This window comes from Triturus cristatus, chromosome 11 (assembly GCF_964204655.1).
Source record: "Triturus cristatus chromosome 11, aTriCri1.1, whole genome shotgun sequence".
NCBI lineage: Eukaryota > Metazoa > Chordata > Amphibia > Caudata > Salamandridae > Triturus > Triturus cristatus.
The window spans coordinates 964,824,231-964,840,911 of NC_140594.1; the positions used below are offsets into that span (position 1 = coordinate 964,824,231).

The 16,681-nt window shown below is 49.5% G+C and overlaps 1 protein-coding gene across 1 annotated transcript in view; it reads left to right on the top strand.

Annotated features, from left to right (window-relative positions):
* Positions 1-2,129: 2,129 nt before the first annotated feature.
* Positions 2,130-16,681, top strand: part of DNER (delta/notch like EGF repeat containing) — a 1,164,201-nt gene continuing 1,149,649 nt past the window's right edge. The window contains exon 1 of the mRNA XM_085634998.1: positions 2,130-2,462. Coding sequence (XP_085491124.1) covers positions 2,256-2,462 — 207 coding nt within the window. The 5' untranslated portion in view covers positions 2,130-2,255. The remainder of the gene's footprint in view (positions 2,463-16,681) is intronic.

Genomic DNA, 16,681 nt, shown 5'->3' on the forward strand with positions numbered 1-16,681 from the left:
CTGATAAAACCATCAGGCGCCCAAATGATGATAGGTGGAAATCGGGTTTCTGTGAATATTTATCATTTGTGCATCTTGATGTGTTTTGTTCCTATTGAAATCTCTGTTTCTAGCACACTTCTGAATTACAAAAAATGTGCTTTATGTTTGATTTTCCTAACTGCTGAATGAATGCAGTTCATTGACATGCATCTACATTTTGTTGTGTGTTGCAGAAAAACGACATCACACTTTTCTGTACTCCAGGTACATTGCCTCGTAATTCACTTTAAAAACTCCTCTTACTTGGCAGTCAGAGAAAGAAACAGAAACACCAATTCATTAGCAGCAATTTGTCAGAAAACATTTAGGGCTAATTTCGAGTCTGGCGGTCCAAGGACCGCCAGACTCTTGATGGCGCAGCGGTGGCAGTCCATCCTCTGCCGTACCTGTGGTCCGACCGCCCTATTATGAGTTGAGCGGTCGGACCGTAATTGGACCGCTGGCACCGCGGGGGAACCGCTGTTCAGATGGCGGGTGGTCAGGCCATTGTAAATTGCAGGTGGTACCTCTACGGCACCGCCATGCATATTACAAGTTTCAAGACCGACAGCGTTTTCATGGAGGTTTTTCCTCCATGAAAGGCTGGATGTGCTGAAACAAACGGGTGCACTACAGGGCCCCTTGTGCCCCCTCAGCCTGGAGATGCATGCTTGGGGGCATAACATATGCCCCCATTTTTACATGCACCCAGGTTACTGCACGGCATGGACTTTACAGTCCATGCCATGCAGGAACCTGTGTGGCATTCCCATTGCGGTGCCTTTTTCAAAGGCATTGCCACCTTTGAAAGGGGCACCACCAAGGAAACTGCCACGCCGCCTGCCCGAAAGACCACAAAAGTACTTGTAAACTGGCGGGCAGGCGCCAGCGACTCTTGACGGTGCGGGGGAGTGGCGGTGACAGCCCGCCTGCCTCCGCACTGCCAAAATTCGTAATCCGGCCCTTAGACTGTCATTTGACCTCTGTCTTTGATGTGACAAATGTGAAAGGTAAACACAGATGTAAAAGCATCTTTATTTATTGCTCGGAATTTTGCAACCCACCAAAAACCGACTGGCGACCCACAGTTTAGAGAAAAAAAATGATCTAACATATTACAAAGAAATAAAACACAAGATGATTTCCTGCTGAACTGCTGGGGCCTCAATAATGTTTGGGTCCTCTGTCTTGTGAGAGATGTTTAGAGACTTGAGGGATGCCTCCTTGCTGCTAAGTGAAGAGTCTGTGGTCTTCTGAAAAGATTTCCTACTGATCATTGGACCCCCTACAGAGAGGACGGGTCGTGTGGACTAGAGGGTGCTCTGATGAGGGAAAGGTTCCCTGAGGGTAGGGTCCCTGATCCCTTCCTGGGTGAAAGGATGGTGCTTTGTGGATTTGAGGGTGATCTGAGGACAGTAAGGTCTCCCAAGGGCAGGGGTCTCTGATCACTTGGTCCCTTCCTGAGTGAGAGGCTGGGCCGTGTGAACTCGAGGGGGCTCTGATGAGGGTAGGGTTCCCCTAAGGGTAGGGTTCCCTCATCACTTGGTCCCGTCCTGAGTGGAAGAATGGGCCATGTGGACTTGAGGATCCTCTGATGACGGTAGGATTCCTTGAGGGTAGGGTTCCTTGAGGGTAGGGTTCCTTGAGGGTAGGGTTTCTTGAGGGTAGGGTTCCTTGAGGGTAGGGTTCCTTGAGGGTAGGGTTCATTGAGGGTAGGATTCCTTGAGGGTAGGGTTCCTTGAGGGTAGGGTTCCTTGATCAATTGGACCCTTCCTGAGTGACAGCAGGGCGGTGGACTCGAGGGGGCTCTGATAAAGGTAGGGTTCCCTGATCTTTGGTCCCTTCCTTCCTGAGAGGATAGTGCCATGGGGAGTGAGGGATCTCCTCTCGGTGTGAAAGATTCTAGCAGTATAAGATGCAAGGCCAGGGACGAATGTCCTGCTGTTGAAGTCAGGACACTCCCGCGCTCCACACACCGCATCTTCAAAGCTGGGAGAGGCGGCCGGAGCTCCTGAAGGACAAGGGCTGGCGTCACCTGCCGCCGGCGTCACTCGGGCCCCTGTCACTGGCTCCTCCCGCCTCCTCTGCCTCCTCCTCCAGTCTGGTGGGTTGCCTTGGGAACCTGAGGCAGGCAGCGGAGGAGCAGGGCCAGGCATTGCAGCGCATCGTGTCAGGAGCAGCGGCGGCGCAGCATCTTCTCCAGCCCCGCACACCACCCGCCAGAGCGGCGCCCCATGGCTCCCATCACCGCCCAGCAGCTCGTGCTGCTGCTGTTCAGCCTGGCCCAGGGCAGCCTGGGGAGCCCGGTGACCGCCGTCGGTGGCGTGTCCCTCGACCCGTGCGAGAGCAAACCCTGCCGGAACAACGGCACCTGCAGCCGGACGCCCGACCGCAACTACAGCTGCGCCTGCAGCCCGGGCTTCACCGGCAGCGACTGCCAGGTAAGGCTCAGGGGCGGAGCGCACGCAGGTACCGCGCGGCATCGGTGTCCCCGTGAACGGCTGCCACCAGTGCGCTTCTAGCCGCTAGGTCATCTAGTGACACACATGAAAGCGCTATTCACTCGAGTGCGGTGCATGTTGTAACTCACTTATGCTGTGCTGCACTGCATACGTAATTTGTATAAGTAGCTAAACAAGTAATAGAACGCGCAAAATAGTCATTATGATTTTGAATTAAGTTTAAATTAATTTTCACGGAGTTAAATCCGTATACGAAATACATACAGCATGCCTGTTTACAAACGTAAATAGTCCTATTTTGACTGGCCGAAAACTAGTCGTTTTTTTCACACTGCCTGCAAAATTGCGTCTCCTGCCATACGAAACTGTTTCCGAATGCCCGTTGTATATACCTCTGTGAGTGCTGCAAATTCTTCTAGAGGGCGCGATGACGCTCTCCGACTCACCACTAATTGTTCCTAGATTGTTTTCCAATATTTTATTAATGCCTAGTAGATGGCCACGGCCCTCTGGGGCAGTTTTCGCCCTGGATGTCATTGAATGGAGCGCTGGGTCTACCCGTAGGTCTCATTCCGAACACCCATCGGAAAGTCACTGACTGGGCGCTGTTCCTAAATGGGTTCTCGTGTGGGCGCTATGCCATGCTGTGCTTCACTCCCATTCTCAGGAGATATTGTGTTTGTTGGGTGCCACACCACGTGCAGGTAATGTGGGCACACAGTCTCTTCGCTGGGATCCAGTCTATATTGCAGACAGCTATCCGGTCTGGTTTGAAGGGACCTGTGATCTCTCTAAAAGACGTCCAATCGCGGCCTCCCTCACTGGGATCACATTCTCCTCTCCAGACAATTATCGAGGTTCACGCTTATCGACCCAGTGTCACATGGAACATGGATCCAGGGTGCCCCTCGCGAGAATACAGTCTCCCCCACAGAGATCCATGGTGATCCTTCAGTAGATCCACAGTTGCCCATGCAGGAATCCCTCCTCTTCCTCAAAGTCAAATATTCGTTGCTTTCCTCTCGGAGTCCCGTGTCCTTCGCGCGCATCCTCAGTTTCACTTCAAAGCGAGGGTTGTGGACTCCCTCAAAGGGATCCTCTTCTTTGAGGAAATTCACCGTGACCCTGACAATGACCTGTAGTCGTCCTCTTAGAGATCCACAGTCACCTTCACAGATCAGAAATCACGGCGTCCCGCACTGGGATCCGCACTCTGCCTCAGAGGCAATGACTCACGGTCGCTCTCTGGGATCCACTGCGCCTCCCACATGAATCCACTGCGTGTCCCACAGGAATCCACTACATTCCCCCCGAATGAGGATCTGCTGCTCCCCGTCAAAGGGATCCACGGGTCCCCTCCCGGAGTCACAGCCCCCCTCGCAGTCAGTAAGGTGATCCCACAGCGATCCTGTCAAAGATCTCCGAGTATCCCTCACAGAGCAGGATCCAAGCGTCCCTCGCAGAGCGTGACGCGCGGGCTCCTTCACGGGAATTAATAATGACCAGTCCATTCCCTGCGCTCGCTCGCGCGCCACGGCTCCAAGCCTGCTCTCGGCGGTTTCCGCTGCATGGTGATACCTGCTTTCAAGGGCTATTTTGGGACATGACTGCCGCGCCGGTGCTCTCACTGGGAATGAATCGGTACAAAAATGGACTGGGGCAGTGCACGCGCTGGTCACCTTGTCTCCCCCCCCCCCCCTCCCCGAGACGTATGATGGCTCTATCAGAAAAGGGGTTTGTCCTGGAATGTGACACCCCGAGCCACTGCCCCCCCCCCCCCCCCTCCTGCCGTGTGTGCGGAACTGGGTGTCACTATGCTAGTAGTCGGGTGTGGACAGTTTGCGGGTGACAATAGTGTACATAGCTGGTTGTCAGTGTGTTGTTGGGGACAAGTTGTGTTGGGGGTACCGGGCGTGCAGAAATGGCTGTCTGAGTAATGGAAGTGGTTGGGTGGTGTGAGCTGAGATTGTTGGGGTGTGTAAAAAAAACTCTAGTGCTGGACGTGCAGCAGAGCTGACTCTCACCGCTGCGGGGGTGTGGGGAGACGATGTAGGCCTCTTAGTCTAAGGTTGAGGGTGTGGGAAGACAGTGTGGGGGCACAGGCTGTGAAGAGCTGGCTGAAAGTGTTATGGTGGAGGCAGACGTTGGGGATCCTGGGTGTGCATACTGGCTGTTTAGTGTGGTGGTGAGGATGTGGGCAGTGCTTTAAATGGGTACTGAGTACCTGCACTTCTTTAATTTGAAAGGCAGAGTGTTTGCACTTCTCAGCATTGCTGGAATACATTTAATGGGGTAGTACCAGCACTTCTTAGGAGCAAACAAATACTGTGAAAAGCGAGTACCTGCACATCTATATTTCCATTTAAACCAGAGTGTGTGGTACAGGCTGTGAAGAGCTGGTTGTTAGTGTTGCAGTGAGGGTGAGGGCAGACGGCGTGAGGGCATGGGATGTGCGGATCTGCTTGTCAGTGTGGCAGTGAGGGTGGGGGCAGACAGCGTGAGGGCATGGGATGTGCGGAGCTGGTTGTTAGTGTGGCAGTGAGGGTGGGGGTAGATGGTGTGAGGGCATGGGATGTGCGGATCTGCTTGTCAGTGTGGCAGTGAGGGTGGGGGCAGACAGCGTGAGGGCATGGGATGTGCGGAGCTGGTTGTTAGTTTGGCAGTGAGGGTGGGGGCAGATGGTGTGAGGGCATGGGATGTGCGCAGCTGGTTGTTAGTGTTGCAGTGAGGGTGGTGGTAGACAGAGTGAGGGAATGGGATGTGCGGATCTGCTTGTCAGTGTGGCAGTGAGGGTGTGGGTAGACAGAGTGAGGGCATGGAAGTGCAGAGCTGGTTGTTAGTGTTGCAGTGAGGGTGGGGGCAGATGGTGTGAGGGCATGGGATGTGCGGAGCTGGTTGTTAGTTTGGCAGTGAGGGTGGTGGTAGACAGAGTGAGGGCATGGGATGTGCGGAGCTGGTTGTTAGTTTGGCAGTGAGGGTGTGGGCAGATGGCGTGAGGGCATGGGATGTGCGGAGCTGGTTGTTAGTTTGGCAGTGAGGGTGGGGGCAGATGGTGTGAGGGCATGGGATGTGCGGATCTGCTTGTCAGTGTGGCAGTGAGGGTGGGGGCAGATGGTGTGAGGGCATGGGATGTGCGGAGCTGGTTGTTAGTTTGGCAGTGGGGGTAGATGGTGTGAGGGCATGGGATGTGCGGATCTGCTTGTCAGTGTGGCAGTGAGGGTGGGGGCAGACAGCGTGAGGGCATGGGATGTGCGGAGCTGGTTGTTAGTGTGGCAGTGAGGGTGGGGGTAGATGGTGTGAGGGCATGGGATGTGCGGATCTGCTTGTCAGTGTGGCAGTGAGGGTGGGGGCAGATGGTGTGAGGGCATGGGATGTGCGGAGCTGGTTGTTAGTTTGGCAGTGAGGGTGGGGGCAGATGGTGTGAGGGCATGGGATGTGCGGATCTGCTTGTCAGTGTGGCAGTGAGGGTGGGGGCAGATGGTGTGAGGGCATGGGATGTGTGGAGATGCTTTTTAGTGTGGCGGTAAGGGTGTGGGTAGACAGTGTGAAGGCATTGGATGTGCAGAGCTGGCTGTTAGTGTGGTATTGAGGGTGGGGGCAGGCAGTGTGAGGGTACGGGATGTGCAGAGCTGGTAGTTAGTATGGCGTAAGTGTGTGGGCATACAGTGTAAGGGCACAGGATGTGCAAAGCAGAATGATAGTGTGGTGGTGAGGGTGTGGGCACACAGTGTGAGGGCATGGGATGTGCAGAACAAGTTGATAATGTGGTGGTGGGCAGACAGTATGAGGGCACGGGATGTGCAGAGCATGTTGATAGTGTGGTGGTGAGGGTGTGGGCACAGGATGTGCAGAGCAGGTTTATAGTGTGGCGGTGAGGGTGTGGGCAGACAGTGTGAGGGCATGGGATGTGCAGAGCTGGTTGTTAGTGTGGTGGTGAGGGTGTGGGCACGGGATGTGCAGAGCAGGTTGATAGTGTGGTGGTGAGGGTGTGGGCACGGGATGTCCAGCGCTGGTTGTTAGTGTGTGGTATGGGCACACAGTGTGAGGGCACAGGATGTGCAGAGCAGGTTGCTAGTTTGGCGGTACGGGTGGGGGTCAACAGTATGAGGCACGGAATGTGTAGAGCTGGTTGGTGCTGCGGTAGTGGTGGAGGAGGTGCAGATATGGCAGGTGTGAAGTGTGGACCCGTGCAGGGTGCACAGAGCTAGCTGTGGCTGTGGTGGTGGTAGGACAGGGCAAATGGGAGTGGGTGCCAATGGTTGAAGTGGGCGGGACCTGAAGGGAAGACGTACTTTTTTTAATTTAAGAAAAACTGTTCCCCTACTTCTTGTAAAAAAATGATTAATTCCAAGAGTTGAAAGGCTTCGGCTAAAATGTAAGGAAGGGATTCTCCTGTGCTGTGAAACTGAGAGAGGGGCAGGCAGCTAAACAAGCCTTCTTGCCAGGGTGCCTGCTTTCCTCAAATGGTTTATCTACAAATGTAAAGGGTGCTTAGAAGCCAGTTGGCTTTCAGCAACAGAATCCCTTGATGCTTTCTGATGAACCAGATGTATTCTTTTTGAGTGGTTTTACAAGGCAGTTGCCAGCTGAGCTGTAAAGTCTAAGCTTTTAAAGGATGGTTATAAAAAAAACTGTGCTATGTACAGTCTGGGTATTACTAAAATCTATATCTTGGAAAGATTTTATTACCTAGAACATTTTTGCACATTTTATAGCAGCCTATCTTATTCTGTGTGTAATGCAAGTTTAAAATAATGCCTTACATCATCACAGTGCTTTCTCTCACTAATGAGAACCTCGTAGTCTGTATTCTTCACTGCACGAACCAGGATTTAATTCTGTTGCTCTCTGGTTACAGACACAGACCTCGGCCATGCATTACATGATAGAGGATTCATAATGCAGAATAGGTAATTTCCCACCGATTAACTTAACTTTAATTTATTTTTAATGTAAGCTGTGCCTCATTTTATATGTAGTTACCTGAAGGTGAAAGATCGAAATAAGTTACAGAATATTTGTGTTTTTTAGCTGCGGCTTTGGCCCCGCCCCCACGCTCAATCACCCCCCTCCTTTGCACACAGCATCACAGTTCCCATAGTTTTTAAAATCCACTTGACCATTGTTGGGTGCACACCACCCTTAAATGCTAGGTTACCAACATGGAGCAAATGGGCAGTACCGGACCTCACGCGCTCACTGCTCGCTGGAGCGGATAGGAACAAGAAGAGGTATATTTTTTTTTTGCATCTTTTATATAGCGTGAACTCGACCCGAAGGTATTGGAGCGCTGTACCTGAGCACCGTATTTACATTACACATTGAGGCACAGGGAGATTACGTGATTTGCCCAGAATCACAGGATGTGGAAGCGACCCTGAGGCTCGAACTCTGGTTTCCAGCACCAAAGTCGGCAGTCTAGCCGACGGGCCACATCCTCCCCCCAGAGGCACACCAGGCTGGAATTAGTCCACCCTAACAGGCTCGTTCCTGCTAGAGTAACATTTATTGTACTCCGAACTGAGTCATGATGCGGTTCAACTCTCCACATTTTTATTATATTTTATGCATCTTTGATAAAATGGGTCGATACTGCTGTGAAAATGCAGAGGCATGGGCTGTTGTTCTGCTGCTGGAGTACTGCATGGGAGCCGAAATGAAATCTGCCAGGAAGTGCAGCAGCGGAGATTGACATCGACAAGCGTAACACAAGGCCAAGCCCCCCCCCCCCCCCATGACTTTCTGTTGTATGACAGACCATTATACAGCGAAGAGAGGGGATTAAACCCATGGGACAGTCCTGGTGATCTGCTTGCACTTTCCACATAAGAAATAAAATATTATCGTCTCTGATCGTGCAAATAGTGCTTAATTTGTGCCGGGTGTTGCAGGTGGTGGGCAGTCGAACATGTTTTGGGGACTAGGACTTATTTTTCATCATTACACTTGAAGCAAAAGAGAGAATGGGGGAGGATGAGAAAGATGGGAGAACAATGACAATAGGAGAAGGAAGGAACGACAGTGAACCCGCAGGAATGAGTTAAAGGGACCGTAAGTTAAGGATGGGGAGTAAAGAGGCCTGCGGTGGAATCAAGATTAGGCAGCCTTGGTATTCTGCTATCCCAGCATTCAGTAGCATGCAGCGGACTCCTAAGAAGAATTTAGGGCCTCCCGCTCCTATGTATTAGTGCCTATATATTATTTATTTACAAATTAACCATTGCTTTCAAGCATAGGGCTGCGGAGTAATTTGCAAACTGATGTACCTAATGTGTTCCAGGCATAGTGAAGAAGTGGGAAATGATTCAAATAATTGCAATAATAATGATTGAGATAATCTTAATGACAGTAATAATGATTACAAATGGGAAGACTGCTTTATCTAGGTAAACAAGTACATCCTTTCCTTAATCTAGTTTTTACCCCGCTACTCACCTGTGACAAGAAAATGACATCACAGCTCTACTGTAAAATATTATTGAGGTTGGCATGGTCATCGCTAGGCATCTGCGTGTGACCACAACATTCAACTGATGTATCTAATGTGCTCCAGGCATAGTGAAAAAGTGGGAAATGATTCAAATACTAGCAATAACCTTAATTAAAATAATCCTTATTACAGTAATAGTGATTATAAATGGGAAGACTGCTTTATCTAGGTAAACAAATACGTCCTTTCCTTAATAATCTAGGAGGTCATTAGGATGGCAGGTGGACTTCAGTCCGCCCGCCATCATATCGGATTTGGGTCCGGCCGCCTACGAGACAGCCTACCCACCATCCAAATTATGATGCGACCGCCACAGTGGCGGTTGCATTACCTATATTTTGTATTGTGGCGGGGATGCGGTCAGCAGCCCCCGCCACAATACAAACAATAGGGTGCAGACATATCCCTGCACTACGTGGCAGGCACCATGAGGTGCCTGCCAAATGATGCAGGCATATGTAGAGGGGCACCACAAGTGCCCCCCGGGGTTCATGTTTCTGCCCCAGGGATTAAAGGGGGCCCGCTACGGGCAGAGCTTGAGTCAGGGTACCAGGTGGGTGGACGGCGTCCCCCCACTTATTTTACCGGAAGCTCGATAACTGGAGCAAATGGAGCCACACATTCACTCTTTGGCCTCTCTGGGGCGAGATCAGAGCTCATTCAGAATGCTGCTCACGCGCTGGCTTCTCTGATGCAATCGCATCTAAGGGGTGAGCGAGGGGAGGCAATGAGTCTAATGATGCAAGCCACCTTTGGTGACGTCACTTCCTGTCGTGACGTCAGCGTCCCTCCACTTCTTTTTTTAGGACTTGTGCCCTGGCTACGGGCCCCCAAATCAATTTCCTGCAGCCGTTTTTGCGGCGGGTTGAGTGCTGCAGAATGACCGGGGGAATGGGATATCATAATCCCTATGGCCAGGCCCGCCACAATTCAGGGAGTAGCAGTTGGTCCGATGGGCGGTGGGATTTGATCCGCCTGTCTGGACCGTGACGGTCGGTCTTTCTAACCGCCACCCATCCCCCCACCATCATAATATGGCGGGGGCAAAACTGCATTGCAATGGCGTAGGGGCCACCACCGACAGCATGCCGGTGGCGGTCCCTCTGCCGTCGTAATGACGGCCCTAGTTTTTACCCTGCCACTCACCTATGACAAGGAAATGACATCACTGCTCAATTGTAAAATATTATTGAGGTGGGCATGGTCATCGCTAGGCATCTGCCTGTGACCACAACTTTCAAAGCACAAAACTGGTTTCGAAAGCGGCTTGAACATAACCGCTTAAATGATTTCCCGTCATCAGACCAAAAGCTGCTTGTTAGCTTTTAATTTACCCCATATCGATTATTTGTTTTTCACACTTATCTTTGCATCAGTGGCAGAAAGAAACCAAGCATTAGGGGATGGAATTGCTATTGGTATTATAAGGAATAGAGAACCCCCATGCGTGAGAAGGAAGGATACTGAGGTCTTCCTCCAACTACATGTTCAGAAGGTCCTTGCAAGTCCTCTCATAAAGGAACTCCGCCTTTGGATTCTTTTTTTATATGGGCACAAAATCCCTCAGTAGTCCTAATTATTCATGTACTTTGCAGTAGGATATTATTATTATGATCATTATAATTATTAGTAACAATAACAACAACAAAAACAATAACAATAACCATAATTATTATTATTAGTGCTATTGTTGGTGTGGTTATTATTATTATTATTAGTGTTGGTATTATTATTATTGTTATTATTATTCATTTATTACTATTGCTACTGCTGTCCGGAGATCCTGGTTCCATTGCAGCTTCACTTGCACACATTCTGGGGCCAATTTAGATCCGGGTTGGAAGGGCACCGAATGCGATCCGGTCGGAAAAACTGTGAGCCGTACGTGTGTTTTCCGCCCGACTCATACAGCTGTACGAGCAAGTACGATGCGAGCTACGTGAAATTCACCGACCAAGTCGTTTCCAGGTCCAAACTGCTCTGTACGTCTTGGTCGTAAGCTAACCGCGGCTTCCAATGGATGCCATTCACGACTGAGCCAGTACGATGCACGCGTCGGACAGCCGGTGCGAGCCGGAGTGACCGGCTCGCAAAACGTCTGGGTGGTTGCCTTTGGGGGTCCGCGTCGGACCCTCTGTCACCCGCAGCCCTACGACTCGGACACAGGGAGAGACCCAAGGGTCCCCCCAACAGAGGCATGTACGGTGCAGATGACACCGACGCGTACCCACTGTAGGGGGCGCCCTTGTGTGAGACGTACCCATTCAGTCAATGGGAGCCCATGTACGCGTCGTACGACCGGCTCCCATTGACTTCTATGGGAGTCCGACCGAACCGAGTCCGGCAGCATACGGCGGCATCGTACTCGCTCGGTTTGACTGCAGGACTCAGGCTCGGTCGGAAAACACTCCGAATCCGGCTTGGTCGGAGTGCTTTCCGACCCGGATCGGAATCGGCACCTCTGTATGCAAACTGTTATTCTGGCTGAGATGATTTTTGTTGTCATTTAACCAGGTATCGACTGATTGAACTAATCATGTGTTTTATGTACTTTTCTGGCCTTGTGCCGATTAAGGGATGGTTAGCTTTATTGCAGATGCAGCAAGGCTGCGTAAAGTGGTGGGCAATTAACTATAATCAAATATTTATACTAGCTGCATATAAGAGTCCAGTCGTCCCTTTCTGTATTTTCCTCTGGTCTATTGATTGTAGGACATACTGGGAGTTGCACCATGCACACAAAATAAGTTATGTTACGAAATGAGGTTGCTCATGTTCATTCTGGTAATGTTAGCTGTTAAAATGTTCATGCTGCTAGTGTTAGCTGCTCTGGTACATTTAGCACATTTATTATTGCAATATCTGTGCTACCAACCATAGGATGATGACAGCTATAGCTGTTTTTCGGATATTTGCACATGGTTTAATAGTAAGTTGTTTTTATATGGTATTGTTATTTAAGATGACTTATCATGAAGATTTTAACATTTGGAAATTTTTAATTGGGATTTTAATGGAATTGTTACAAAGAATTGTGTGTTTCTTTTATGTTTTTTTTTAACCGAATAAAGATCCTTGTAATTTGCTAGTGTGATTATTATTATTATTATTCTTAAGAAGAATATTAGTGTCAGTATTATTATTAGTGTGAGTGTTATTATTGGTATCATTATTATTGATATTATAATTATTATTGGTATTATTATTATTATTGGTATTATTATTATTAGTGGTATTTTTATTATTATTGGTATTATTATTATTAGTGGTATTATTATTATAATAGTATATCCATTGTAATTATCTGATCTACCTTATTGAGTGCTGATGCTAGATTGAATTTCTATTATTAATCTTTTTTATTATTGATTATATTAATGACATAGAGGATAAGGTAGTCTCTAATGAACATCATAAGGATATTGTATTTGAAGGTCTGCCGTGAAGCGCAGACATGAAGTAGCGGATCCATTCTGCGTTTGTGGTTTACTTCTCCTGTGTCTGATTCAGACCTCGCTGGCTGAAGATTGCGCCCATATTTGAAGAACGGTATCTAAGGATTACACCATCTTTCCCTATGACCGAGCTGCCAAAAGTGTGGGCCGAGTCCCTGTCATAAAAGGCTGTAAAAACATCCAGTTGGCTATCATCAATAGAAGCAGGAATTGGAAGGTGGGCAAATAGCTTTAAATTTGGCAACCTAAGACTTAGGGGCATATTTACAATGGATGTGGTGGAGCTCAGCATTAGCCGTCTTGGCTTAACGCCACGCTCTGCCACTTCTGAAACGCAGGGCTGCACCATATTTACAATAATATGGTGCAAACCTGCATTTCCCCCTGCGCTGGAGCTACATTTAGCTGTGTAGCGCCAACGCAGGCACCCTTGCACCGTAATGCAAGGGTGTCTGCGTTGCAGGGGAAGATTGTTTATGTGCAGGAAGGTGTCCCTTCCTGACAAAAACTATCTCTAAATGGCGTTTTGTAACTTCTGTGTGTGCTGCTTGATGCAGCTCACATAGAAGTTGAAAAACGTCAAAATGATTGTTTATGTGCAGGACGGGACACCTTCCCGCACATAAAAAATCAATGGCGTTTTGCTGTTTCCACGTGTGCTGCACGAAGCAGCACACATGGAAACAGCAAAAACGAGAAGAAATTAAACATTTCTCCTCGTTTCGCTAGGGTAAGATCAGCTTTTCCCTGGTTTAAATTTTGGCGTTGCCCCATATGTACGCCACCCTTGTAAATATGGGGCAGTGTAATAATCAATGGGTGTTGCGGTGAAACGCCCACCACAACACCCATTGCCCTCCCCTTTCACGCTAAGTATAGCATGAAAGGGTGCCTTATTTGCAAAGCAAAAACCAAAGGAATTGATGGACGGAGTGTTGAACATTGCAAGCACTCACCCCCAGTCAACTGATCTGGGTTTAATCCATCACCGTTCTTTAGCCCACTCTGCCACCTCAGTTCAGACATGGCCATATGCAAATCAGTCTGACCCTGTGCCTTATGGGAACAGACCAGCCCGAACTGCCAAGCCATGTCTTCCCTGGACCGGAAACAAGCTTCCTAGGACCGGTTTCTGGCATTTCAGCCGTCTTCAGCCAGGCTTGCTTGAATCCAGTGGCAAAGTGAGCAAGGGACTCACGTCTGAGCATACCCTGCCAACTTATGGCGAACAAAGCAAAAACCAAAGGAAATGATGGACGGAGTGTTGAACATTGCAAGCACTCACCCCCAGTCAACTGATCTGGGTTTAATCCATCTCCGTTCTTTAGCCCACTCTGCCACCCCAGTTCAGACATGGCCATATGCAAATCAGTCTGACCCTGTGCCTTATGGGAACAGTCCAGCCCGAACTGCCAAGCCATGTCTTCTCTGGACCGGAAACAAGCTTCCTAGGACCGGTTTCTGGCATTTCAGCCGTCTTCAGCCAGGCTTGCTTGAATCCAGTGGCAAAGTGAGCAAGGGACTCACGTCTGAGCATACCCTGCCAACTTATGGCGAACAAAGCAAAAACCAAAGGAAATGATGGACGGAGTGTTGAACATTGCAAGCACTCACCCCCAGTCAACTGATCTGGGTTTAATCCATCACCGTTCTTTAGCTCACTCTGCCACCCCAGTTCAGACATGGCCATATGCAAATCAGTCTGACCCTGTGCCTTATGGGAACAGTCCAGCCCGAACTGCCAAGCCATGTCTTCCCTGGACCGGAAACAAGCTTCCTAGGACCGGTTTCTGGCATTTCAGCCGTCTTCAGCCAGGCTTGCTTGAATCCAGTGGCAAAGTGAGCAAGGAACTCACGTCTGAGCATACCCTGCCAACTTATGGCGAACAAAGCAAAAACCAAAGGAAATGATGGACGGAGTGTTGAACATTGCAAGCACTCACCCCCAGTCAACTGATCTGGGTTTAATCCATCACCGTTCTTTAGCCCACTCTGCCACCTCAGTTCAGACATGGCCATATTCAAATCAGTCTGACCCTGTGCCTTATGGGAACAGACCAGCCCGAACTGCCAAGCCATGTCTTCCCTGGACCGGAAACAAGCTTCCTAGGACCGGTTTCTGGCATTTCAGCCGTCTTCAGCCAGGCTTGCTTGAATCCAGTGGCAAAGTGAGCAAGGGACTCACGTCTGAGCATACCCTGCCAACTTATGGCGAACAAAGCAAAAACCAAAGGAAATGATGGACGGAGTGTTGAACGTTGCAAGCACTCACCCCCAGTCAACTGATCTGGGTTTAATCCATCTCCGTTCTTTAGCCCACTCTGCCACCCCAGTTCAGACATGGCCATATGCAAATCAGTCTGACCCTGTGCCTTATGGGAACAGTCCAGCCCGAACTGCCAAGCCATGTCTTCCCTGGACCGGAAACAAGCTTCCTAGGACCGGTTTCTGGCATTTCAGCCGTCTTCAGCCAGGCTTGCTTGAATCCAGTGGCAAAGTGAGCAAGGGACTCACGTCTGAGCATACCCTGCCAACTTATGGCGAACAAAGCAAAAACCAAAGGAAATGATGGACGGAGTGTTGAACATTGCAAGCACTCACCCCCAGTCAACTGATCTGGGTTTAATCCATCACCGTTCTTTAGCCCACTCTGCCACCCCAGTTCAGACATGGCCATATGCAAGTCAGTCTGACCCTGTGCCTTATGGGAACAGTCCAGCCCGAACTGCCAAGCCATGTCTTCCCTGGACCGGAAACAAGCTTCCTAGGACCGGTTTCTGGCATTCCAGCCGTCTTCAGCCAGGCTTGCTTGAATCCAGTGGCAAAGTGAGCAAGGAACTCACGTCTGAGCATACCCTGCCAACTTATGGCGAACAAAGCAAAAACCAAAGGAAATGATGGACGGAGTGTTGAACATTGCAAGCACTCACCCCCAGTCAACTGATCTGTGTTTAATCCATCACCGTTCTTTAGCCCACTCTGCCACCCCAGTTCAGACATGGCCATAAGCAGCATTAAGCCACGTTAAGTGGTTAAATGCTACCTTGTAAATAAGGCGAAGCCCCTATCCGTCACTTTTTTGGACGTTGTGGTGGCGATAGGGGCTTCACCCTATATACAAGGCAGCGTTAAGCCACTTAACGTGGCGTAACGCTGCCTTGTAAATTAGACAGCCTTTTGTGCTATGCTTAGCGTGAAAGGGGAGGGCAATGGGTGTTGGGGTGAGGATTCTACCGCAACACCCATTGATTTTTACACTGCCCCATATTTACAAGGGTGGCGTAAATTTGAGGCAGCGCCAAAATTAATATCTGGGAAAACCTGGTCTTACCCTGCCGAAATAAGGAGAAATGTTTATTTACTCCTCGTTTTTGCTGTTTCCATGTGTGCTGCCTTGTGCAACACACATGGAAACAACAAAACGCCATTGATTGTTTATGTGCAGGAAGGTGTCACTTCCTGCACATAAACAAACAATCATTATAGAAAAATTATGTTTTGCAACTTCTATGTGTGCTGCATTAAGCAGCACACATAGACGTTACAAAACGCCATTTAGAGATTGTTTATGAGCAGGAGGGGACACCTTCCTGCACATAAACAATCTTCTCCTGCAACACGGACACCCTTGCAGTATGGTGCAAGGGTGCTTGCGTTGGCGTCGGGCAGCTAAATTTAGCGCCAGCGCAGGGGGAAGCGCAGGGCTACACCATATTGTTGTAAATATGGTGCAGCCCTATGTTTCATAAGTGGCGGAGCGCGGCAAAAGCCAAGAAGGCTAATGCCACGCTCCGCCACTTCCATTGTAAATATGCCCCTTAGTTTTCTGCTGCTATGCATGCGCACCATTCTCTTGGCCAATCACTTCAAATCAATTGAGGAAATGGTTACTTCACCCTGAAAAAGGAAAAGGCGATATTTCGGAGGATAGAAACCTCTGGCTAGAGGATCTCAAAGGATCCCCCCCCCCTAATTTTTATAAATGACTTAACCACCTTTAATTATACATTTCTGTGTCGGCCATGTACCCGCCAGGCAGGCACCTCCTGGCCCTATCTTTTTACCACTTCTGAGATTGTATACCCTAACGAGCATGCACCCTTCATCTACACGGACTACTTTAGGGTCCCTGGTCAGACCTCACTCCTCAATTCGGAAGATCTCATACCAATAGTGTGGCAGGCTGGGGAAGGGACTGGAGGAATTTCAGTCCTGACACTTTCATCGCACCCTCCCACAGTTCTTCCCTGAAT